This window comes from Saimiri boliviensis, chromosome 7 (assembly GCF_048565385.1).
Source record: "Saimiri boliviensis isolate mSaiBol1 chromosome 7, mSaiBol1.pri, whole genome shotgun sequence".
In the NCBI taxonomy this organism is placed as follows: Eukaryota; Metazoa; Chordata; class Mammalia; order Primates; family Cebidae; genus Saimiri; species Saimiri boliviensis.
The window spans coordinates 96078581-96106410 of record NC_133455.1 but is presented as its reverse complement, the minus strand read 5'-3'; the positions used below and the strand labels follow the sequence as shown (position 1 = coordinate 96106410).

The following is a 27830-nucleotide window of genomic DNA, read 5'->3' as shown; positions in this document are numbered from 1 at the left end:
TCACTCTTGAATTTTGTTCTTCCATGTCTCCACTTCTCTGGTGATTGCCTTCCCATTTTAACAACTGTATTTAAACTTTATTCCTCTACCAATTCTTTAAAATTAATTATACTCTTCCAATACTTTGTTCTTTCCTCTTCTCTTCTACTCCCACCAAAGGCTCTTGAGAACACCACATGTCCCCATCCAAGAGGTTTTTCTGTTAGCTTGTTTTAGCCCATATGTTTCTTCATCAATTCTTCCTCAGCAGAATCTACCAGTTTTAATTTTACCTAACCAGTGGGCAGGTGCAACCCAGCCTTCTTTCTGCTCCTATCCCTTCATTCTATCTCACTGGTGACTCCTGCCTTGGCCCCTCTGGTAGAACCTAATTTTACTCAGGGTTCTACTGCACCTTTGCCCATGGGCAGGCATCTCAATTTAAAAGTCCCAACACCTGCTCTACCCAAAGAACTCCTCATAGCATCTGATTCCTTTTGGGCTACACCAATGGGGTTTTCTCTTTTTTGACTGGTTCTAGCTACATTCAAGCTGCCAGGTTTTTGACATAGGTATTGTGAAACAGAATTTGTTTTGAAGTATTATACTCTGTTGATAATTCATCTTTTTAGAGGATACATCTATATTATTCATATTTGGGAAAATACGAATTATTTAAAGGAGTAACAAGTCAGCATCCATCACTACTAACTACATTCTCCCCCTTGAAAGTATCTCCTTTTTCTTTCCTATGACACTGTTCTTCTAGTACTCCTCAGAAATCTCTAGTAGCTCAATCTCAGCCTGTTTCTGGTTCCTCTTCTACTGCACACCCTCCAATCTGAAATGTTGTGCTTTCTCAGGCATCTGAAAAATTTCGTTCTTCTATACACTTTCTCTCAAGAATCATACACACGGATGTAGTCAATTATCCCATATTAATTAAAGGCTAAAAATCTCTTCTGATCTCAAACCCTGTATATATAATTGACCACTATGCATCTCCACATATATCACAGGTTTTTTTCAGAAGATCCTCGTGTGAGCTCAGTGGGTCAAACTTATCTCTCTCAGAAATCTGTTCCTCCTCTGAATCAGAGTAATGCTAGGTATTATTTTTAAGAAGTATATCACAAAATGTATAATGCCAAACACAATCATTTCTCTCTTGTGTAATAATCTAAAGTGAGGGTTGCTGGTAAGCAGGCAATTTTCCTCCATGTAGTGATTGAGAGACCCAGTCCTTTCCATCTTGTGGCTCCATTACCCCTTGGGGCCTCACTGCCACCTAGCCATCAAAAGAAAGACAGCATGGAAAAATAATTCCCTTTTCTTATAAGCCTTGACCTAAAATGATGCACATCACTTCTCCTAACATTTCATCAATGAGATCTAACCATATGGCCATAGGTACATGGATGGATGTTAGGAAACGTGTTCCTTGGCTGGGAAGCCATTTCACAGTGGCAGTTCTAGTTTATTAAAAAGGGCACATTCTACAAAAAAAAAAAAAAAAAAAAAAAGAATTTTGTTGGAGAGTTAACCTTTCCTGCCACCTCTTCCTATGGTTCCAGTCTTGTTCAGTGGCATAATCGCATCAACTACCCATTTACCCAAATAATAAATAAATCCAGGTCTTCCACAATTTCTTCCTTCTCTCTTAACTAATCACCAGTCACCGAGTACTACAAATTCTAGATCTCAATCTCTTCTCTCACTTTCATCCTTACTACTACTGCAAAACTTCAAGCTCTCCTTATTTCTTCCCCTAACTTGAGTTGTTCCACTTATCAAATCCCTCCTCATTGCTACTAGTGTCAACTTTTTTATTACTCTGATGTCATCATTATTCCTCTGCTAAAGTTTATTTAATGGATCTCTTTTTAATAATCAAGAATTATATCACACAAGGCCATTTATGACCTACCTCTTTCTATTATCCAGAATTACCTTGGCCACTCCTGCACTCCTTATAATTAGTATTATAAATAGTAGCTATAACAATAACTAGAATGAAACAAGGTACTTGAAATTTCTAAAACAGGCTATACTCTGACATCTTTGTTTTTTGTTTGTTGCTTATTCCCAGTTTCATCATTTTATAAACCACTTATTGATACTGTGCTCAAAAGTTACCTCCATCACATCTTCCTTACGTTTACAGAGGAAACTTAGAAGCGTCTTTTATTAATAACCCAATACAAACTTCAATTCAAGCAATTTATCTAAATGCATTATATTTTTTTCTCTGACTAGCCACTGGATAAAGACTTCTTAAAGGCAGGTTCCAAGTCCTTTCATCTCTGTACCTTGCAGAGTCTAGTGCATTAAATTATAATCTTAAGAACAAAGGGCCATTTTATCCCCATTGTCTTGCATACAAGAGATACTCAGTAAGTGGCTTTAAATCAATTCATAATATGTACTCAATATTTATTGAAGGAAAAAGGGAAAACAGTATAGTTGAAAATATCGAGTCAGCAAGACAGTGGTTTGAATCCTGGCTTTCCTATCTTGAAAGGGTGACCTCAAACAAGTTATCTAATCTCTCTAAATTTCAGTCTCTTTTGCTGTGAAGACTTTAGTGACTCAGACTCCTGTAGATTAGAAATAAACTACATAAAGTTCCTAGCACTATTGTAAAAATTACACCCTCATTATGGCAAGGGATTATAACATTACATAACCAGTGTTTACAGATGTTTCAATGCTCTGACATATATAAAACTACATAGCACATTGAAATCTAAATGACTGCACCCCCATTGAATCTTAGAAGTAACTACTTTTTTTTTTTTTTTTTTTTTTTTTTTTTTTTTTTTACAGGCGCATAGATAGAAGGGACTTGCCTTGTCTCAGAGGAGACTTTGAACTTCTGAGTTAATGCTGGAATGAGTTAGGACTTGGAAGGACTGTTGGAAATGCATGATTGTATTTTGCAATGTGAGAAGAACATGATATTTGAAGGGCTGGGGTGGAATGATATAGTTTGGATCTATGTCCCTGCCAAATCTCATATCAATTGTAATCCTGAGTGTTGGAGGTGGGGCTTGGTGGGGGATGATTGGATCATGGCGAGGCAGTGATTTCTCCTGAATCGTTTAGCATCATTGTACTTGGTGCTGTCCTCACAATAGTGAGTTCATTCTCCCATAATTTGGTCATTTAGAAGTCTGTGGCATCTCCCTACTCACTCTTTCTTGCTCCTGCTCCTGCCATGTGAGACACTTTGTTCCCCCTTTGCCTTCTGCTATAATTACAAGTTCCCTGAGCCCTCTCAGAAACCAATCAGATGTCAGTATCATGCTTCCTGTACAACCTGCAGAACCATGAGCCAACTAAATCTCTTTTCTTTATAAATTACCTAGTCTCAGGTATTTCTTTATAGTAATGCAAGAATGAAGTAATACAGAAGAAGTTTTGTAATACTTAAAAAAAAAAGTATTTAAAATGTCCTCAAGATTGGTTGTATCAATTAAAGCATGTAACAGTCTCTGAATATGTGTTTTTGTTTCTAGGTCTAAGTTATAATTCCCTCAGAATAAAAAAGTATAAGAAAAATAGTCCATCTAAAAAATGTATGAATAAATGTTAACCTTAAATCAAAGTGAACTTGTAAATACAGAAATATGACGTGGTAACATAAACTGACTTAATTGAGAAGATAATGTGAGAACTGTGCTTTACCTCATCAAGTCCAAAGTCCCATGACTGCTTAGAGTGCATTTCTTCCGAAGGTATATTTCCCCTAAAGATTATAAATACACAGTATTAAAGTTTGTTGTATTCCCTCTGGGAACTACTGTTCTAAATTATAGTTCCCAAACTTGGCTTCAGATCAGAATTATATGGTAAGCTTTTTTAAAAGTAAAGATTCATAAGCTCCATGTCAAGGAGCCCACTTATTATGTAGAGGTCAATCTTGTATTCTATAGTTTAAAATCACTCCCTGAAGTAATCTTGACCTTCAATCAGGATTGAGAACCATGTTCTAAATTGCTTTAATGTTTCATAAGTCTGTGTTTTAATTTTATGTGCCAATTCTGTTAAAACTGCATATTTTAAATCAATCAATATTTTTAATAATTTCACAAGAAATCACTTCCAGAATATAAATTTACTCTAGTTCATGATTTCCAATCAGAAAGATTTGGCTAAACTGCAATTATTACCAAGAAAGTTAGGACTATTCAGAAACTACTAGCTAAAATAAACTTTGTTTTAGTTACTTATAATGGCAGGCCATTATTCAGAAAAGCCTGGAAGGCAGTTCTCAAACTCTAAGGAATAAATTTAATATCAACACATAATGGATGAGTGTAAAAATCACCTTAAATTCAGAACACTTTGTATACCAGCTGCAAGAGGAGAAAGAAAAATCTGGTGGAACATAATCGTTTTCAACGTAAGGGTAGGCGAGATTGTAATCTTGAACAGAGAGAAAACATGGAGTCTCTGAGAGCTCAATGTTGGCAATGAGGAGAGTGCTCTATTCCTAGAATGTACACTGTCCTATAATTTGCTGATATGCTTGCTTATGCCACTAACATCTGAATTCTATCACTCCCTGTAGCACTTCTATACCAAGGAAGCAAGCAACCTTCCCATTGAGAGCTGTATGAAAGTAAGAAAACATGCTTTTTCATGTCAATAAGGCTTCCTATGCATGTTACCTTTCTATTTCTTACTTTAATCAATTGACATTCGGGTGGATATGAGTTTCTTGGACACATTGAGTCAATTTCCTCAAATCTAATCAACACTATTAGATAAGAAGGTATTTGGGAGCTGGCAAATATGAGCACCACACTCTCAACTGGGGTGATATTATCAAGATTGTGACTTCTGGTACGGCTCCTTAGAGAACAGGTTGCCTGCCCACCCTCAGATGGCAATATGCCTACCTCACATCAATTCAACCTTCATCATGCATCATACTAGATCCTGATTTGTATTCTCCAGATTTACCTAAAAACTTACATAGAGTTCACTTGATATTTCTGAATGCTTTTCTGTGATGTCTTCTCTTTGTAATCATTTTCAAGTTTTCCTTAAAAAATAAAAGTATGCACTAAGTTAAAAACTTAGCCTAATCTATTTTCATTTTTTAATTTGAAGCATATTACCATGACACATACAGAGGAAAACCACTGGTCCACAATGTTATAGAATAGAAAGCCATTCTATTTTTGGTTTCATTTTCCTCCAAACACATAAACACACATACAAATATGAGATGTGTGTATGTATAAATGTACAAATATATATAGTAAAGCTGAAAGAAAAAAAAGAGTACGTTATTGGATTTTCCATGTACAATACCAACCTTTTCTTTCAGAGCTGGTTGGGTAGTAATCTTTCTCAATAGATGTACTAAGATCATTTCTTTCATTATTGTTGTACTCTTTCTGATACTTCTTGTTTGGCTGATATTTTTCTGGATAACTTGTTTTATTCAGAGTTGAATTACTAAAAGTCAACTCTGGAACTGTAAAAATGTTTCTAATGTATCTGTCACTGAAATGTTTTTTATCAGAACTAGTGACTACACAAATATCTCCCATACTAACATAATCACATTTGTTAAATGTTTTTTTTATCCTTTGCTGATCTGTGTTAAATAAGTTGATCATATTTTGACTAACAGAAGAGTCACAATTCTCTGATAGAAGGTTAGGAGTAGACTGGTTCACATCTTCAATAAAATGTGAAACTTCTTTTCCCTTTTCCCCCCAAATATGCTGTATTGGGTGTTTTTCAGTAATGTAGTCTGACTGTCTTCTTTCATCCATGCTTCTACAATCTTCATCCATAATTATAGCAGGTCGTTTAGTAAGTAAATTCCTATTTCCTGGACTTTGGGACAAACAAAAACATATTTATCAAAAAAAGCATGAATAATTTGCATTTAGAAACACTTCCTTTAAATTCTTAGAGGACACATTTAGTTGCTACTAACATTTACCTAGATTCTATTTTTATTTTTAAATAAATAATATTGCTTTGGGTGAAAATTTGTCTAATGTGCTCTTCTAATGACTTATTGGGTATAAAAATAATCTATGGTCAGTTTATTACAACATAAAATGTTAGCGTGTGGTTTAATTAAAACATGACCAACCTACAGTATATCTTCTGTAATAAAATCTAAACTAGACAACCACTGTATGTCGCTGCTGTTCCATTTAACCAGAGAAAGATATTTTGAAGACTGTGTAGAGAAAACTTATCCCCAGTGTTAACACATAAAATCAAATAGTTATGAGACCACTATAACCTATTTTTCAATCTAATGTGGATATAAAACAATTATAAAGTTTCCAAGGAAGAGCAATGTAAACACAAATGTGTATATAAGTAATAAAACCAAGAGCTAAGGTGAATTATATAAAAACCAATTTGATGAATTAGGTAGCTTGTAAGTTCTATTCTAATGCAAAAATAATAATTCTAAGTACAATTTGCGTACAAGAATCAAAGCTATAATGGAAAATAATTATAAATCAAGATGTTTCCTATTTTATTGTTGGTGACTATATACAAATTTATTTGGAAGTGGGTTGTTCCAGAAGTTGGAGATATCAAAAAAAAACAGAAAAATAAATAAATAAATAAACACAGATTGCTAAAATCCTGATTTCCAGTCTTATTTTTAAGTTATTTAGCAAATATTTGATGATGGCCTACTCTGTTCCAGGTACTAGGCCATGTATTGGTGATAGAGATAAAAGAACTCAGCTTGTTGTTAAAGAGATTAATGTTTTACCCATGAATGTTCACAGCTAATGATCCTATGTTGTTTCTGAATGAGGGCCTTATTAGTGTTTTAGAGAGAATGATGCTATTTTGCTATACCAAAAGGCATAATCTATAGTATGCACTAATATACACTATTAACATGAGAAAAATATTACTCTACATAAAAAAGAGGTAAATGCACTTTATAAGATATTAAGCATATTATAAATGTAAATCATTATTTTATATATTATTCTTTCAATAGTTTTTGGAGAACAGGTGGTGTTTGGTTACATGAATAATTTATTCAGTGGCGATTTCTGAGATTTTGGTGCACCCAACACTGAGCAGTGTACACTGTACCCAATGTGTAGTCTTTTTTCCCTCCTCCCATCCCCCACCCCTTCCAGGGAGTCCCCAGAATCCATTATCTCAATCTTTTTTTTTTAGATAGAGTTTTGCTCTTTTCATCCCAGGCTGGAGTACAGTAGCACGATTTTGGCCCACTGCAACCTCCACCTACTGGGTTCAAGCAATTTTCCTGCCTCAGCCTCCTGAGTAGCTGGGATTATAGGTGTGTGTCACCATATCCAGTTCATTTTTGCATTTTTAGTACAGACAGGGTTTCACCACATTGGCCAAGCTGGTCTCGAACTACTCACCCCTAACCTCAGGTGATGCCCCCACCTCAGCCTTTCAAAATGCTGGAATTATAGGTGTGAGCCACTGCCCAGTCCATTATATCAATCGTATGCCTTTGTGTCCTCATAGCTTAGCTCCCACTTATAAGTGAGAACATACAGTGTTTAGTTTTCCATTCCTAAGTTACTTCACTTAGAATAATGGTCTCCAATTCTATCCATGTTGCTGTGAATGCCATAATTTCATTCCTTTTTATGGCTGAGTAGTATTCCATGGTGTGTGTGTGCGTGTGTGTGTGTGTGTGTGTGTGTGTGTGTACATATTTTCTTAATCCACTTGTTGGCTGATGGGCATTTAGGCTGGTTCCTTATTTTTGCAGTTGTGAATTGTGCTGCTATAAACATGCACATGCAAGTGTCTTTTTCATATAATATCTTATTTATCTCTGGGTAGATACCTAGTAGTGGAATTGCTGGACCAAATGGTAGTTCCACTTTCAGTTCTTTAAGGAGTCTCCATGCTGTTTTCCATAGTGGTTGTACTAGTTTACAAACCCACCAGCAGTGTAAAAGTATCCCTTTTTCATGACATCCATGCCAACATCTATTATTCTATCACTTTTTAATTATGGCCATTCTTGTAGGAGTAAGGTGGTGATTGCTTTGTGGTTTTTATTTGCATTTCCCTGATCTTTAGTGAGATTGAGCATTTTTTCATATGTATGTTAGCCATTTGTATATCTTGTTTTGCAAATGTCTATTCATGTCCTTAGCCCATTTTTTGATGGAATTACTTTTTTTTCTGGCTGATTTGAGCTCCTTATAGATTCTGGATATTAGTACTTGCAGATGCATAGTGTGGGAAGATTTTTCTCCCACCTTCTGGTTGTCTATTTCTTTTGCTGTGCATATTTTTAGTTTAATTAGGTCCCATTTGTTTATTTTTTGTTTTGTTGCATTTGTTTTTGGTTCTTGGTCATCAATTCTTTGCCTAAGCCAATGTCTAGAAGAGTTTTTCCAATGTTGTCTCCTAGAATTTTTATGGCTTCAGGTCTTGAAGTCTTTGATCCATCTTGAGTTGATTTTTGTGTTAAGGTGAGAGATGAGGATCCAGCTTCATCTTCTACATGTGGCTTGCCAATTATCCCAGCACCATTTGTTGAATAGAGTGTTCTTTCCCCACTTTATGTTTATGTTTTCATTTGCTTTGTCGAAGATCAACTGACTTTAAGTATTTGGCTTTATTTATGGGTTCTCTATTCTGTTCTGTCTACATACCTATTTTTATACCAGTACCATGCTATTTTGGTAACTATAGCTTTCTATTCTGGTTTTTGTTGTTGTTGTTTCTTTTTTTTAAATTTCCTTAAGATGGTGTTCTCCTTTCTCCAGTACCTCCTTAAGTAGCACAATAATCAACCTTCTGAATTCTTTATCTGGCAATTCAGAGATTTCTTCTTGGTTTGGATCCATTGCTGGAGAGCTACTGTGGTCTTCTGGGGGTGTGACAGAAACCTGTTTTATAATAGTACCAGAATTACTTTTCTGGTTCCTTCTCATTTGGGTGGACTGTTTCAGTGGAAAGATCTGGAACTCAAGGGCTGCTGCTCAGATTCTTTTGTCCCACTGGGTGACCCCTTGATGTGATGCTCTCCCTGTCCTCCTACAGATGGGGTTTCCTGTGAGCTGGACTGCAGTGATTGTTATTGTCCTTCTGGGTCAGGCCACCCAGTGAGGCCATCAGGCTTCAGGCTGGTGCTAGAGGATGTCTGCAAAGAGTTCTGTGATGTGATGTGATGATGTGATACATTTTCAGGTCTCCCAGCCATGGATAACAGCACCTGTTCCAGTGGAGATAGCAGGGGAGTGACATGGACTCTGTGGGAGTCCTTGGTTGTAGTTTTGTTTAGGGCACTGGTTTTCTTGAATGCTGCTTATGCAACAGTGAAGTTGTCAACATGGAATTTGTCACTCAGGACCTCTGGATAGCCAGGATATTGCAATGGTAGAATTAGCTGTTGTTTTCTCCTCCTTTGGAGCAGGCTTGTTCTGAGTTGTTGTAATGGCCTGAGTTGGCTGGCCTCCAGCCCAGAGGTGGCACTTTCAAGACAGCACAACCTGTGGCAGTAGAAGGGGTATATAAGCTTGCCCTACACTGGCCGGGATAAAATTTCAAGTTTCTCAAGTGAGAGATGGGACCATAGAGTTCCCAAGACTTATGTCTTTTATATTTTTCAGGGCATACACAAGTGTTTTCCCCCCTACTCTGGTAGCCAAAGTCGGAAGCATTCAGAGCACCCACTGACATTTTCCCATGTCCACCATGAGACACCACTTTCCCATGTCCACCATGAGACACCAGTTAGACCCTGTGGATCAGCAGAGCCCCCAGTACTCTAGCCCACAGTGCCCTGCACACTAGGGAAAAGGTGGTGTAGCACACTGGGAAGACTAACCCTGGTACAAAGGGTGCCAAAGCATGTGCTCCCAAGAGCCAGAAAACTGCCAGCCTGGAACTGCTATCACTTATAGCTCCTCCCCAGTGACAGGGTGGCCACACATTTCTGCATGCTCTGAAGACAGGTTTGCCCCACCAATTGCCACTGCCAAGGGTCAAATCATGCTCTCCCCAGAGCCTGAAATCTGCCTGCCTCAGGTATCTACCAAAGATAGATACTGCCTCCCCCTAGCAGCTGAGCTACCTCACACTTGCATGCTTCTGAGGACAGGCTTTCCCCACTGCCTTTGCTCTCACTGCCACCCAGGCACACTGTTCAAGCCCTGGGGATCACCCTGCCCTGTTCACTACAGCCTATACCCATGTAACCATTGGAGGCTTGAGGATGGGCCCGCCTAGTCTGGCACCATCCCTTCTACACACCCCTGCATCTGCCAAACCCAAGCACGATGCTTGAGGCCCCAGGAATTGGCTCACTCCATCAGTCACCCCAGTTGCACACTCATACACCATCAGGGGGCTTAATAACAGCCCCACACCCCCTGCCACCACCAGTGCCCTAGTATTCCTTCTAGAGTCCTGGGGCTTCTCCTGCCCCATCCACCATAGCCTGTGCCAATGTAAACCATTGTACGGACTTAAGAAGAGACCTGCCCTACCTAGCACTAACCCCCAGTGCCCAAGCACACCACTGAGGGTCTGGGGAACATCTTGCTCCAGGCATGTATGCATACCACCTGAGTCTAACAACAGGCCCAGAAAACCTGCCACCAGTGCCCAATCTACCATCCAGAGGCCTGCAGATTGCCCTGGGAAGGAATACAGAGATATCGGCTTGAGGATGGGCTTACCTAGCTTGCTGTTACCACCAGTACCAGCACCCACTCACTCATGCCACCCAGAGTCCGAGGGACTGTCCAACCCAACCTGTCAAAGCCACTAGTATCACCAAGTGCTACTTGGAAATCTGAGGGTGGTTTGTCCCACCACCATGATTATCATCACGCACACCACATACACCTTATAGCAGCCCAAGGACTTACCCACCCACCTGGTCTGCCACTAACACAACCAGAACCTGAGCAAGTTGCCAGGAGGACCAAGAATTGGCTGACCTGGATCTGTCAACACCAGAGCCTAAACATGCTAACTAGAGACCCAAGAACAGGCATACTTAGCACACAATCGCCACAAGTGGGGCCCAACGACTGGCCCACTTGGCATCACATTCCCAGAAAAGTCTCATCACAGCTTCCTCTAATAATTCTGTGGCCTAAGTCAATGAGGAAATCAGACACCACTGACAGTGTGTAGAGCTGAAGAAATTATACAGAGGCTACACTACTGCATGTATCCAGAATCAAAATCCAAGTGCCCTTCCCCACCAACTTTATAAATATACCTACAGGAAAATGTCTTCCCCTATGAAAGTCAATACAAAAAAATCACAAAAAGAAACGATTACATCTGGTGCAAATATATCAATAAAAGAACACAAACATGAAAAAGCAAGGAAATATGGCACCTTCAAAGGAACAGAATAATTCTCCAACAACAGATTTTAACAAAAAAAATTTATGAAATACCTGAAAAAAATTCAAAATCATGATATGAGAAGCTAAGTGAGATAACAAAGAACACAGATAAAATACAAAGAAATCAGAAAAACAATTGAAAATATAAATGAGAAATTCACAAAGGGAGAGATATCACAAAAAACAAGTCCTGGAACTAAAGAAGTCAATGAATGAAATGAAAAATACAATCAGAATCATCAATAGATTAGATCAAATGGAAGAGTTTCAGAACTTAAAGATAGGTCTTTCAAAATAACCCAGTTAGATGAATAAAAAGAAGAAAAGAAGCCGAAGGAGCAGAAAGAAGAAGAAAAGGGGGAAGAGAAAGAGGAAGAAGAAGAAATGTAGAAAGACGTTGACATATGAGACACCATAAAGTGACAAAATATTCAAATTTTGAGTATCTCAGAAGGTGAAGAAAAGTTTAATGACATTAAAAAAACCTATTTGATAAAATAATACATGAAAACTTCCCAAGAATACCAAGAAATTTAGAGATCCAGAGAGCTAAAAGATCTCAAAAGACATACAACCCAAAAAGGTCTTAACCCCCAGCACATTACAGTCAAACTGTCAAATGTCAAAGACAGGTTGGGCACAGTGGCTCACGCCTGTAATCCCAGCACTTTGAGAGGGCAAGGTGGGCAGATCACCTGAGGTCAGGAGTTCAAGGCCAGTGTGACCAACGTGGCAAAACCCTGTCTCTATTAAAATACAAAAATTAGCTGGATATGGTGGTGTGCGCCTGTTGTCCCAGCTATTCGGGGGGCTGAGGAACGAGAATCACTTGAACCCAGGAGGCAGAGGTTGCAGTGATCAAGCAAGACTCTGTCTCAAAAGAAAAAAAAAAAAGACAAAGACAACGAATTCTAAAAACAAGAGAAAAGTAATCATATATAAATGAACCCCTATTAGACTAACAGTGAATTTTTATAGGCCAGAAGAGAAAGAGATGATATATTATGGTAGCCAAAAATACCCAGCAAAGTTATCCCTCAAAAACAAAAGAGAAATAAAAGCTTTCTCAAGTAAAAAGCAAAGCAAAACAAAACAAAACAAAAAAACAGGCAATTCATTACCACTAGACCTGCCCTACAAGAACTGCTTGGTGAATCTTATACCTCAAAATGAAGGGATGATAATCTACTTGATTATCATGAAAATGCATGAACATATAAAACTAACTGGTAGAGCAAATATATAGATTAGGAAGAAAAGGGACTCAAATGTTACCACACCACAAAATCAAACATTAAGATAAATAATGAGAGAGATAAGAGAACAAAAGAAATACAATACAACTGGAAGACTATTGACAAAAATGACAGAAATAAGTCCTCACATAACAAGAATAACTTTGAATGTAAACTGATTAAAATTTCCCATTAAAAGACATAGATTCCCGGAATGAATGAGAAACCATAATCCAACTATATGCTACTCCCAAGAAACTCAATTCATCTGTGAAGACATATATAGACTGAAAGTAAAGAGAGGGAAAAAGATATTCCGCACAAAAGGAAACCAAAAGTGAGCAGGCTTTAAGTCAAAAACAGTTAAAAGAAACAAAGGTCATTATATAATGACAAAAGGATCAGTTCAGCAGGAGGATATAACATTTCTAAATATATGTATGTGGCCAACACTAGAGCATCCAGATTCATAAAGCAAATATTATTAGATCTCAATAGAGACACCAATACAATAATAGTTGGAGACTTCTACACCACACTCTAAGCATTAGACAGATCTAGACAAAATATTGAAGAGAAGGAAACTCTTCCTAACTCATTGTATGAAGCCAGCATTACTCTGATATCAAAACCAGACAATTACACAATGACAAAAAGAAAATTATAGGCCAAAATTCCTGATAAACAGACATAAAAATCCTCAACAAAATACTAGCAAACCAAATCCCAAAGTACATTAAAAAGATAATACATGATAATCAATTGATTTGCATATGTTGAACTATCCCTATATCCCTAGGAATTTATCCCAGGAATTTATCCTAGGGATATAGGGATAGTTCAACATATGCAAATCAATCAATGTGATACAAAACATTAACAGAATAAAGGACAAAAACTGTATTATCCTACCAATTAATTCAGAAAAAATCATGGGATAAAATTTTACACCCATTCATGATAAAAACATTCAACAAACTAGGCACAGAAGGAACATATCTGAATATAATAAAGGCCATCTATGACAAACCTACAGCTATCATACTGAGTGGGAAAAACCTGAAAGCCTTTCCTTCAAGAACTCGAACAAGACAAGGATGCTCTTTCACTACTCCTATTCAACATAGAACTGGAAGTCCTAGCCAGAGCAATGAGGCAAGAGAAAGAAACAAAAGGTATCTAAACTGGAAAAGGGGAAGTGAAATTGTTCTGCTTTGCAGATGACATGATCTTATATTTAGAAAAATCTAAAAACTCCACCAAAAAAGACCCTTAGATTTGATAAATTCAGTAAAGTCGCAGGACAAAACATCAACAAACAAAAATCAGTAGAATTTGTATGCATCAATAATGAACTATCTGAAAAACAAATCAAGAAAACAATCTCATTATAGAGCTACAAAATATAAAAATAAAATACCTAGGAATAAATTTAACTAAAGAAATAAAAGATCTCTACAAAGGAAACTACAACTCTTTGATAAAAGAAAATGAAGAAGATACAAATGGAATCCACTGCCCCTGGATTGGAATAATGAGTATTGTTAAAATTACCATACTACCCAAAGCAATATACAGAGTCAATGTAATCCCTACCAATATACCAATGAAATTTTCACAGAAATAGAAAAACAATCCTAAATTTGTATGGAACCAATAAAGGGCCCTAATAGCCAATGCAATCCTGAGCAAAAAGAACAAAGCTGGAGGCATCACACTACCCAACTTCAAAATATATTACAAGGCTATAGTAACCAAACAGCATGACATTGATACAAATATAGCCACATGACCCAATGGAATAAAATGAGAAACCAGAAATAAACTTATATATTTACAGTCAACTGATTGTTGACAAAAGTGTCACATATATATCTTGGGAAAAGAACACTTTCAATAAATGGTGCTGGGAAAACTAGAAATCCATATGTGGAAGAATTTAACTAGACCCCTACTTCTCACCATTTGCAAAAATCAACTCAAAATATTAAAGATTTAAATGTGTAGCTTGAAATTATAAAACTATTAGAAGAAAATGCAGAGGAAACACTCCAGGACATTGGTCTAGGCAAAGATGTTATGACTAAAACTTCAAAAGCAGAGACAACAAGGAAAAAAATAGATAAGTAGAACTATGTTAAATAAAAACTTCTTCACAGTAAAGGAAACAATCGTCAGAGTGAAGAGACAACCTGCTGAATGAAAGAAAATATTTGCAAACTATTATTCTGACAAAGAACTAGTATCCAGAATATACAAGAAACTCAAATGACTCAACAGCAAAAACACAAACAATCCCATTAAAAAGTGGGCAAAGGATAAAGACACTTCTCAAAAGAAGACAAACAAACGACCAAAAGGTCTATTAAAAAAATGAACAACATCACTAAACATTAGGGAAATTCAAATCAAAATCACAATAAGGTATTCTCTTATTTCAGTTAGAAAGGCTATCATTTAAGAAAATGACAAATGTTGGCAAGGACATGGAGAAAAAAGAACTCTCATACATTGCTGGTGAGAATGTAAATTAGTACTGTCATTATGGAAACAGTGTGCAGACTTTCAAAAAAAAAAACAAAACTAAAAATAGAATGGCAATATGATCCAGCAACCCTTCTACTGGGTATCTATCCAAAAAAAGGAAAATAGTCTAACAAAATAATATATGCACCCCATGTTTATTACAGCACTATACACAATAGTGAAGATACAGAAACAACCTGAGTATACTTCAGTAGATGAATGGATAATAAAAATATGGTAAATTTACAAAACAGAATACTATCCATCCATTGAAAAAGAATGAAATTGTATCATTTGCAGCAACATGGATGGAACTGGAGGTCATTATGTTAAGTGAAACAAGCCAGACACGGAAAGACAAATAGCACATGTACTCACTCACATGTAAAAGCTAAAAGAGTTTATCTCTTGGGGGTGGAGTAGAATGATAATTACCAGAGGTTGGAAATGATGCAGGTATATGTGCAGGGGGAAAGAAAGGGGTATGAAGGGAGGTTTAATGGATACATATAATTAGATAGAATGAATAAGTTATAATGTTTGGTAGTGGTGTAGGGTGCTGTAGTTAACAAAATTGTATTGCACATTTCAAAACAGCTAGAGGTGAGGACTTAAAATGTTCTCAACACATAAAAATGATCAGTGTCCATGGTGATGGATGTCCTAAATACCCTGACTTGATCATTACACATTCTATGCATGTAACAACATATCACATATCCCCTATTAATACGTACAAAAATATGTATCAATAAAAATTTTTAAAAAAAGAACAAAATATATGAGACAACAGTTTTCAGTCACAAGAGACCAGGGAAGCAAGATAATGATCCCTGAGAGACAGAAAACAAATGAGGAGAACTCTACAACTGTTCCTAGGTTACTGTCTGGAGAACATTCAAGCCACAGAACAAGGAAGGAGAACTCAGAGCCCAGCTAGAGAGTGCTTCAAAGAGTAAGAGCTCTGGAGATCTACAGAGTGTTCTTCTCAAGGGTTCAACTAAATACTAATCAGCACATGCATACTAAGTAATTGCTGAAGGCTGTGAAAAGTACCAACCAAGATGAGAAAAATAGAAAAATTACAGGCGCTCACTAAGGCTGGGAAAATTTTGTTTCCACCCACAGAGTGGAAAATTTAATAATTCAAGGGAAATCAAGAAAGTATTCAGAAGGGTATTGCCTCACCAGTGGAGCAAAATTAGCTACAAACTGAAGGCTAATTGGTCCTGCTTAACAAAATGTAAAAGCAAGCCTCAATAAGATCATACTGTTTCCAACTACCTGAACAATTTACAGGATGATGTGCAGGAAAATAAAAATGTCCAACAACCATAAAGATAGAAATTCACAATCTATAGAATCCAACAAAATTATCAGGGATAAAAAGGAAGAGAAAATTTGTAGGAAACAAAATCAATTACTAAAAATGGATCACAAAATGACAAAAATAATGGAATTCATAGACAAGGACATTAAAACAGTGTTCAAAACTCTATTTCCTGTATTCAAGAAGACAGAAGAAAGACTGAACATGCTTAATAGATACATGGAAGATTAAAAAGAAAAGCTCAATCAAAGTTCTAGAGATGAAAATTACACTGGATAGGATTAACAGTAGATAAGACAACACGGGAGATACAATTAGGGATTTTGAAGATATAGCAATAAAACAATGAGAGAAAAAAGACTGGAAAAAATAAAAGAGCATCAGTAAACTGAGATTTCAAGTAGACTAATTTATTGAGTCCCCAAGGAAAGGGAAATGAGTCAGAAAAAATATTTGAAGAAACAATGGCTGAAAAAATTTCAAATTTGATAAAAATAGTAAGTCCATAAATCCAAGAAGATCAACAAAACCCAAACACAAGAAATAGAAAGAAAAATCTTAATCAAAGAATAGAAATCAATGGTAAAAAAAAATCATGATTTAAGAGAAAAATTATATTAAATATACAGATATTAGGATAATGACAGCAAACTTCTAGTTGGAAACTACACCAAGTCAAAAGATATCTTTCAAAAACAGAGCAAAATAAAGATTCGCAAATATATAAATATTAGAATAATAACCACCACATCTACAACATAAGAAATATTAAGTCTTTCAAACAGAAAATGACACCAGATGGAAAACTAGATCTACACAAAATGATGAAGACTACTAAAAATAATAACTGTGCTTAAATATAAGAAAAACATTTTCTTATTTAGCTTTATTTAAAATAAAACAACACTGCATACACATAAATAAAGTACATGAATATAACATAAAGGCCAAAGGAGAGAAGAAATTAAAAGTATACTACTGTAAGATTCTTATACTATCCTTGATATTATAATTTGAAGATAATCTGTGATACATTAATATATATTCTATAATGTCTAAAGCAATCAATAATAGAACAGAATTACAGCTAATAAACAAAAAAAGAGACCAAAGGAAGTCATAAAAAATACTTAAATCAAATAAAAGTAGAAAAAGAGGCAAAGGGGCAGATAAAATACAAATAGCAAGAGGACAGACTTAAACTCAAACATATACATTGTCATATTAAATGTAAACCATATTTTTAGCCACAATACCAATCTCAATAAATATGGAATGATCAAATCATACAAAGTATGTTCACTTTCTACAAAGGAAAAAGATAATGGGAAAGTCTTAGTTGCTGGGAACCAAACACCAAATTTCTAAATAACATGGATTGAAAAAGAAATCCAAAGAAAAATTAGAACTTATTTTGGTCTAGGCTGGGCATGATGGCTCATGCCTATAATCCCAGCACTCTGGGAGGCCGAGGTGGGTGGATCACTTGAGGTCAGGAGTTCAAGACCGGACTGGCCAATATGGTGAAACCCTGACATTACTAAAATATTTTTAAAAATTAGCCAGGCGTGGTGGCAGGCCCCGCAATCCCAGCTACTTGGGAGGCTGAGACAGGAGAATCACTTGAACCCAGGAGGCAGAGGTTGTAGTGAGCCAAGATCACACCACTGCACTCCAGCCTGGGCAACAGAGGGAGACTGTCTCAACAAACAAACAAAAACATATTTTGGGGCCAGATGCAGTGGCTCATGCCTGCAATTCCAGCACTTTGGGAGGCTGAGGTAGGCAGATCACAAGGTCAAGAGATCAAGATCATCCTGGCCAACATGGTAAAACCCCATCTGTACCTAAAAAAAAAAAATATGAAATTTAGCTGGGTGTGGTAGCAGGCACCTGTATTCCCTGTGATTTGGGAGGCTGAGGCAGGAGAATCATTTCAACCCGGCAGACAGAGGTTGCATTGAGCCAAGACTGCACCACTGCACTCCAGCCTGGGCAACAAGAGCAAAACTCCACCTCAAAAACAAACAAACACATATTTTGATCTGAATAAAAATAAAAACATAAAATTTCAAAATTTGTAAGATACACTAAAAGCAGCACTTAGTAGAGAATTTATAGCTCTAAATTATGGTTAAAGAACCTAAATTTATGCCTACATTAGAAAAGAAGAATAGTTTCAACCCAATGACCTCACCTCTTAACTTGAAAAAACTAGATAAAATTAAATGCATAATAAACAAACAAAAGGAAATAATGGAAAAGCAGAATTCAATCCAATTTTTAAAAATAGAAAAATAAAAGACGTGAAACTAAAAGATAATTCTGTGAGAACATAAATAAAATTGATATTGCTGTAATCAGAGTAGTCAGAAGAAAATAGAGAATAGAGAAAAATAATCTCAGTAATGAGAAAGAAGACAGTGCTACAGATGGTAAAGATTTCAAACAATGAGAATGTTATGAATAACCTTATGACAATAAATTCTACAAGGTAGACAAAACCAATACATTCTTTGTAAGACACAACTGCCAAAGCTCACACAAGAACAAATTATCTGATTTACTAGCCCTGTGTTTAGTAAAAACTTAAAACTGTAATAAAAAACCTTCCTACAAAAAGAACACCAGTACTCACATGGCTTCACTGATTAATTTTACGATTTAAGTTAGAAATTGCAATCATGTATCACTTTGCAACAGGATACATTCTAAAAAATGTGTCCTTAGGCAATGTCATTGTGGAAACATCATAGAGTATATTTACACAAACCTAGATGTCATCGCCAACTACACACCTAGGTTATATATTATGGACTTCTGCTCCTAGGCTAGAAACCTGTACAGTATTCCCTACAGCACAGTTGCCTACAGCACAATACTTAGGCAAGTGTAACACAATTATATTTGTGTATCTAAATATAGAAAACATAGTAAAAAAATAGAGTATAAAATTTTTTTTTAAAAGGTACATCTGCAAAAGACACGATGAATGGAGCCTGCAGGATAGAAGTTGTTTTGGGTAAGTCAGTGAGTGAGTGGTGAGTGAATATGAAGGCCTAAGACATCACTATATACTACTGTAGACTTTATAAACATTCTACGCTTATGCTTCAGTAATTTTTTAAAATTTTTTTCCTCAAAAGCCAATTAACCTTAGCTTACTGTAGCTTTTTGTTTTAATTTTCTAAACTTTTTGACTCTATGGTAAAAATTTAGCTTAAAACAAACACGTTGTACAGCTGTGCTAAAATATTTTTCTTTCTTCTTGCTCCATAAGCTTTTTTCTATTTTTAAATTAAAAAAAATTTTTTTCCTTACTTTTAACCTTTTTTGTTAAAAACTAGGACTTAAACATACATTAGCCTGGGTCCACACAGGGTAGGATCATCAATATCACTGTCTTTCACTTCCCCATCTTGTCCCACTGGAAGGTCTTCAGGGGCACTGATTCGCAGGGTACTGTTATTTCCTGTGATAACAATGCCTTCTTCTGGAATACCTCCTAAAGAAGCTGCCTCAAGCTGTTTTACAATTAACTTTTTTTTTTTTTTTTTTTTAAGTAACTAGAAGGGGCACACTCTAAAATAACAATGAATAGCCGGGTGCAGTGGCTCAAGCCCGTAATCCCAGCACTTTGGGAGGCCGAGGCAGGCGGATCACAAGGTCAAGAGATCGAGACCATCCTGGTCAACATGGTGAAACCCCGTCTCTACTAAAAATATAAAAAATTAGCTGGGCATGGTGGCGCATGCCTGTAATCCCAGCTACTCAGGAGGCTGAGGCAGGAGAATTGCCTGAACCCAGGAGGCAGAGGTTGCGGTGAGCCAAGATCGCGCCATTGCACTCCAGCCTGGGTAACAAGAGCAAAACTCCGTCTCAAAAAAAAAATAAAAAAAAATAACAATGACTAGCATAATAAATACATAAACCATTAACAAGTCATTTATTATAATTATCAATTATGTCGTATACATACTTGTATATACTATATTTTTATATGACTTGCAGCTTTGCTAATACCACCATCACCACAAACACATGAGTAACAAGTTGTCCTACAACTTTACAACAGCTATGATATCACTAGATGGTAGGAATTTTTCAGCTCCATTAGAAACTTATGGGACCACCATCACATATGCCATTCATTGTTGGCCTAAACATTGTATGCAGCACATGACCATATATGCTTTCTATACAACCTCTTCTAGAAAATTAAAAAGGATGGAATACATCCCAGCTCATTCTATGACACTGGCATTATGCTGATCAAAATCAGACCAAGATAGTATAAGAAAAGAAACCTGCAAAATAACATTCCTCATGAAGACTAATGCAAAATTTCCTAACAAAATTTTACCAAATCAAATCCAAGAATACCTAACAAGAATAACATACTGTGATGGGTGACATTTTCCCAGGAATACAAGGTTGGTTTAACATTAGAAGAAAAAAAAAAAACTGATGTGGGGCAGGACCCCCTGAGATGGTAGAGTAAGCAATTTGGCAAAGACTCTCCCCTAAATGCAATGTTAGAACCAGAAAAAATGTGCAAAAACCGCCATTTCAGAATGTGTGAAGTAGCCAAAGGCACACAATAAACTGAGAAGCAGTACTTTAAGAAAAGTACTGAGCCCTAGTAGAAATAGGAGGTGTCCATAGAGTTTTAACCTGGAGCTGTACAGTCACTTCACCCCGAGATCCATGAGTGCTATAGATCAGAGAGCCCCATAATGGAAGGGCATCAAAAACAACCATACTTTCAGTGGCAAACCATCAGGGAAGTCCAACACTGCAGCTCCCTGAGGCTGTAATATTTGAGAGCAAGCAAAAATCACGAAGAAATTTCATAGAGAGATACGGAAAACAAATAGTCATAATCTAGGAGGATGCATACATGTATGAGGCTGTGTGTACACTCAGGAGAGACCAAAGAGAGCCTCAGGTATATATTCATCCTTGGCTGAATGTGAGGTCTTGCATACAAGAGGAAGCCTTATTAGGTCTAGCTTTTTTAAACACAACTTCTGACCAATCATTAGTTGACATATAAGCAGTACTAAGAGAGAAAGATATAAAATGAATAGGTTAAGCTAGCACCTTAAGCAACCAGAACAAGAAGGGTAACCTAAATCCAAGGCAAGCAGAAAAGGAAAATTATAAACATTAGTGTAGAACTTAAAAAATGGAAAACAGAAAAATAATCAAGAAAATTGATTAAAGTAAAACTCACTTCTTTAAAAAGACCGCTAAAATTGAAAAATCTTTAACTACACTCAACATAAAAAAAAAGAGAAAGGACTCATATCTAGAATTAAAGAAAGGACATCACCACCAAACTTACAGAAACTAAAAGGATTTCAAGGGTATACTATAAACAACTTAATGCTAACAAAACATGCTACTTAGATGAAATGGACAAATTCCTAGAAAAACACAAATTACAACAGACTCAAGAACAAACTAGAAAATCTTAACAGACCATAACAAGTAAAGAAAATAAACTGGTAATTAAGTGTTCTCACTAAGAAAAGTCCATGTGCAGATGGCTTCACTGGTGAATTCAAAGAAATATCTAGAAAAGAAGTAATACCAACACCCCACAAATTCTTAGATAAAACAGGAGGAAAAACTTTCAACTTATTCCATGAGGCCAGTATTATCCTGATACCAAAGCAAGATAATCACAAAGAAATGAAAAATTCAGACAAATATTCTTTATAAGTATAGACACAACAACTACCAATAAAATATTAGCAAACAAAATCCAACAACAAATGGAGAGGGTATTCACCAAGCAGTTTTTAATCCTATCAATACAAGATGCTTAGACACCTGAAAATAAATTGTTACATATTAACAGGTGGAAAAAATCCAATACGATAATTTCAAGAGACATGGAAGGAGCACTTGATAAAGTTCATGATAAAAACTCTCAATGCTCTAGAAACAGTAACTTTCACAAACTGATAAAGGACACTTACAGAAATACCTATAGACCACATCATAACTACTGGTGAAAGACTGAATGCTTTTTCCCTAAGACAGAATAAGCACATCTGATCTTGCCACTGTTAGTCAGCGTTGTGCTGGAGGCTCTAATTAGTGAGGGTAAGCAAGAAAGAGAAGTAAAAATTGCTTAAAAAAAGAGAGGTAAAAATATCTTTATTTATGGATAATATATTCCACCATGATTAAAAAAAAAAAAAAAAAAAAACCCTACTCAACTATTACAAGAACTAATAATAAATTTGTTAAGGTCAAAAGATATAAGATTCATTTACAAAAATTAATTGTATTTCTATACACTAGCAATGAACAATCCAAACATGAAATTAGGCAAGTAATTCTATTTACAATACCATAAAAAAAAAATACTAGGAGGAGAGAAACAAAGCTTATATACTGAAAACCATAATACATTATTGAAAAAAAATTAAAGAAGATGGAAGAGGAAAAACATTTTATGCTTGTGGACTGGCAAAGTCACTATTGTTAAGACGGCAATTCTATCAAAATTAATCTATAAATTCAAAATAATCTCTTAAAATCCAAATAGGTTTGGTTTCTGGTTTTTGGTTTTGTTGCAGAAACTGACAAACAGAACTTAAAATTTATATGGAAATGCAAAGGATTAAGAAAGTCAAAACATTTTTGAAAAAGGACAGATTGTTGGACTAATATACTTCTTGATTTCAAAACTAACAATTAGGCTGCAGTAACCAAAACAGTGTGGTACTAACATAATCAACAAAACAGAATTGAGATTCCAGAAAAAAAAAAAATCCTTATATTTACAGTCAACTGATTTCTGACAAAGGTGCCAAAGCAATTAAGCAAGGAAAAAATATTCCTTTCTGCAAATGTAAATAATGGATTCAGATTCTTACCACACCCAACACATAAAAACTAACTCAAAATGAATCGCAGACCTACGTGTAACATCTCAAATTATAAAACAGAAGAAAACCTTCATGACCTTAGGTTAGGCAAAGATTTGTTGGTTTTGACACTATAAGCACAATTAATGCATCAAAAAAACTAGTAAGTCAGACATCATCTAATTAAACCTTTTGCACTTCAAAAGGTACCAGTAATAAAAAGGGTAAACACTTCACCAAAGAGTCACAAATGGATAATATGCACATGAAAAAATGCCAAAATCATTAGTCATTAGGGGAATGCAAACCAAAAACATGAGATACTACTACACACTGACTAGGATGGGTTAAATTGTAAAAGACTGACTGTACCACGTGTTTACAAGGATGTGTTGCAATGCTCATACATTGTTAATGGGAATGTAAAAATGATACAATTACCAATGGAAAATAGTTTGGTAGTCTTTTAAAAACTTAAGAATATACCTACCACATTGATCCAGTCATTCTACTTGCACCCAGGAGAAATGAAGTATATGTCAAAACAAAGACTTATACATGAACTATCACAGCAAGTATATTTGGAATAGCCAAAAACTGGGGTGAAACACCAAATGCCCATGAAGAGCTAAATGAGTATGTCGTGCTATGTCCATACAATGAAATATTTCTCTGCAATAAAAAGGAATGAACTATAGATACACACAACAAACAACACAGATTATGCTGAGTGAAAAGAGGTCAAACAACAAAAAAGAATATGCTATATTATGTCTTATTTAAAACTATAGAAAACACAGACTAATCTACAGCAACACAAAGCAGATCAGTTGTTGCTTGTGGATAGGTGTAAGGGATGTGAAGCACCAGGGAGAAGGGATTAAGGTACCCAAATAAACTACTGGGGATAATAAATGTCTTCACATGTCATTATCTTTGACAGTGTCAAAACTTATGTAAGCGCATATGTTCACTATCACAGTTAATTAGTTTAGTTTATATCAATTATACATTCATAAAACTTTTTCAAAAATGTATCTCAGAACAAGAAACCAAAAAGAACTGTTACATGGTATTACAACTCTCCAGGCAAAAAAGAATGATGGCATAGACTGGGATGGAACACAGAGACATAGAAATGTAAGTAGATAATTCTAAAGTTTATTAAAATACAGAAATGGCAAACACTTCTTTGGTGAAATGGATATTGAGAGTTGAAGGAAAGGAAGGAATCAAGGACAACTTTTATTTTGGCTTTAGCAACTAACTGAAAGGTGTTGCCATTTACTAAAATAAGGAAACTAGGAAAGGATGACAGAGTCAACGTTTTTCATCACTTCACCAGGAGTGGGTCAAACTAGTTTTACAAGCTTGATAGTTTTTAAAACAACAGTCTAGGATTCACAGAATTCCCCATTAATGACAGTTTCACTTTCTGCAGTTTCTGCTTTCTATAGTCAACTGCAGTCCAAAAATAGGTAAGTACATACATAATAAGATACTTTGAGACCAAGAGAAGAGACCACATTCTTATAACTTTTAACAGTATATTGTTATAATTGTTGTATTCTATTACTAGTTATTGTTGTTAATCTATTACTGTCCCTAACATAAATTAAGCTTTACCATAGGTATGTACGTATTTAAAAAAACAAACAAACATAGTATATATAGGGTTTGGCATTGTTTGCAATTTCAGGATTCTACTGGGGGTCTTGGAATGTATCTCCTGTGGATAAGGTGGCATTATTGTACTCTATATACAAATATTTAGAAAATGAAAGTGGGATTCTGTCCAACTACCAAAAATGTGAAAAAGAAATCACTATTTTTGCAGAAAAATAAAACAGTAATTCATGGAGACTACAAAATATGCAAAATACCTTTGTCCAAAATAATTTTAAAACTAAATTAATGACTTTGGGAGGCCAAGGTGGGCTAATCATGTGAGGCCAAGAAATTGAAACCAGTCTGCCCAACGTGGCAAAACCCCTTCTCTACTAAAAATACAAAACTTAGCCAGCCAGCTGTGATGGCACATGCCTGTAATCCTAGCTACTCAAGTGCTGAGGCACAAGAATCACTTGAACTCAGGAGGTGGAGGTTGCAGCGAGCTAATTGTGCCACTGCACTCCAGCCTGGGTGAAAGAGTGAGACTTTGTCTCAAACAATAACAACAACACTTAAATAAATGAAAGGCAGATGTTCATGTTAGAAAATAATTACTTACCTATTTTAATTAAATAATACATTTTACTTTGTAATTTTTTTTCTAGAAGTATTACTTAGGATTGTTTATATTTTTAACTAAAAACATTTGTGTCCATTAAAATCAAATTTCTAAGTGAAGGTACAGAATGCTAAAGCTTGTTTATTTCCTTCAGCATCTTTGCTTACCTGTTTAAGCTTTCAAATAATGTCCCAAATTGTGTAGTTTTATGTGAGGGACCGAGAACATCTTGACTTTTATTTAATTTGGAAAGCAAGGAATCAGAACAGTTAACATTACTGAGCTGAAAAAAAAAAAAAATTGAAGAAATTGCTAAAATAGTAAATGTACATGCATACCATAAAATGTCATGCAAACGAACTACATTTATATTTTAAAATCATAAAAATAATCTAAAAGAAAGTAAGTTTACTTATTGAAAACAAAATAAACACTTTCCTAACCCCACCCCCCCCCCAAAAATGCCAGTATTTGAATAATTTTTAAAATAACAGAGTTGATACTATGGTAAGCTAATCATTTTCTCCAAGTTAAAAAAATTTTTTTTTTAAACCCAGGACACCAGGATCTTGAATAACTGTAAGTTAAATTTCTCTGACAGAAAACAATAATTTGTCCCAAGAAAACAGCTGTACTTATCTCAGTTCTTCCATTTACTAAGTAACTTTAGACTGCTACTTTAATTTTTCTGAGTATCAGTATTATTCAGTTCAAAAGAGGGATAGAGCGTAAAGACTATTATTAAAAGCAGATAAGATAATCAATTTGTTAATGTGGAAAGTACCCTATGAGTGTAACTTATTATATTGGCCAAACACTAATCTATTCAACAATTATTTATATATGTCATATATTTGATTTATAACTCAGGAAACATAGAAATGAGAAGTTCAAAGCCACCAATGACAGCATTGTCGGGAAAAAAAAGGCAGGGGTTGGGGGGAAACTCAGAAAGAGATACTGAAAGTCTTTGGGGAAAAAAAACAGATCAAAGTCAGAGAGAGCTGATACTACCATCTCAGCTAAATAATATATCTGAGAGGGAGTGACAGAGGTGCAAAACGCTATTCCTTAAAACAAAAAAACAAAAAAGAAGAGGATATAGTATTACATATTTGATGAATACTACTTAACCAAGGATCAGGAAACTCCAAGCCACTTTTTCTTCTAACTTGTTTTTCAACCCATTTTCTTTTATATTTTATAATTTTATTTTAATTATTCTCACTTTTTTCAAAATTCCTCCAAGTACATTATTGAACACTTCCCTAGTATTTTATGATGTGACACTATGATTGAAAAGGGACATTTCTCTTTTCAGTCTTTTACCATATTAAGCATGTTATTTACCTCTCTGGAGTTCATCATTAACCTGCAGTATATAATATGTAAAAGCAAGAAAATTAAGTAGGGATTAAACAGATTTTTATCCTCTATCCTTAAACTATGTAACAGAGCAAGGACAAGTTATAAGCTGAACTAGAATGTAGGTTTTTGTCTTATGAAATACAAACTGAATGGGTAATTTAATGTCTTTCATTACATCATTCGAAAATTATTGGGCCTTTATAATAAGGCTAGCATGGGTCAATGGAATATAATACTTCATTTTCTCTTATCTGGGAAGTCTTTAATAAAGACTTTAATAAAATGGAATTACATATAACTATATCATACAGCACATATATAACTGATATACTATAATATATAGCTATAATTTATAAAATTTAAAACTATAAATTAATTATAAATTTATTCATAGATAATACATATATAAATATGGTATAAAACCACTGCATGCTAAAAATGGGAGAAATTCAAAACTAAGTATTCCTTTTAAAAAGACATAGTGTTTACATAACCAATTTCCTCATTACCATTAGACATTAGTATAGTAATATTTAAATTTTTTTAGATTATTTCCCAGTATGCTTTATGAGAGATGTATTTTAGAATCTTAATATCTATTTTATATTTTTAACTTTAGAGAACACAATGATTGAATATTTTAGCACTACATATCTCTGTATAAATATATTTGAATAGGGTTAATTAAAACACTTCACATAAAAACTCGTCATCTTTCAAATCATAAAAAGAATCAAGCTCAAGCCATCACAGTTCACACTTTAAGGGACTACTATGACATCTCTGAAACTCTATATTGCTATTCACAGGATGCTTTCTGTATCTCCTGTATTGGGTCATTATGGCATCACTAACTAATCAATTACAGTAATTACAAACATCAGCTACTCTATAACACACTGAACT

At 35.2% G+C, this 27830-nt stretch overlaps 1 protein-coding gene across 2 annotated transcripts in view; it reads right to left on the bottom strand.

The window, feature by feature from the left end:
• REDIC1 (regulator of DNA class I crossover intermediates 1) overlaps positions 1–27830 on the bottom strand; it is a 74847-nt gene that overhangs the window by 16269 nt on the left and 30748 nt on the right. For both annotated transcript variants that reach the window (XM_074403078.1, XM_074403079.1), the window contains 4 exons: positions 25724–25839; positions 5306–5835; positions 4960–5029; positions 3667–3727 (listed from right to left, as the gene is read on the bottom strand). In XM_074403078.1, the coding sequence (XP_074259179.1) occupies positions 3667–3727; positions 4960–5029; positions 5306–5835; positions 25724–25839 (777 nt within the window). The remainder of the gene's footprint in view (positions 1–3666; positions 3728–4959; positions 5030–5305; positions 5836–25723; positions 25840–27830) is intronic.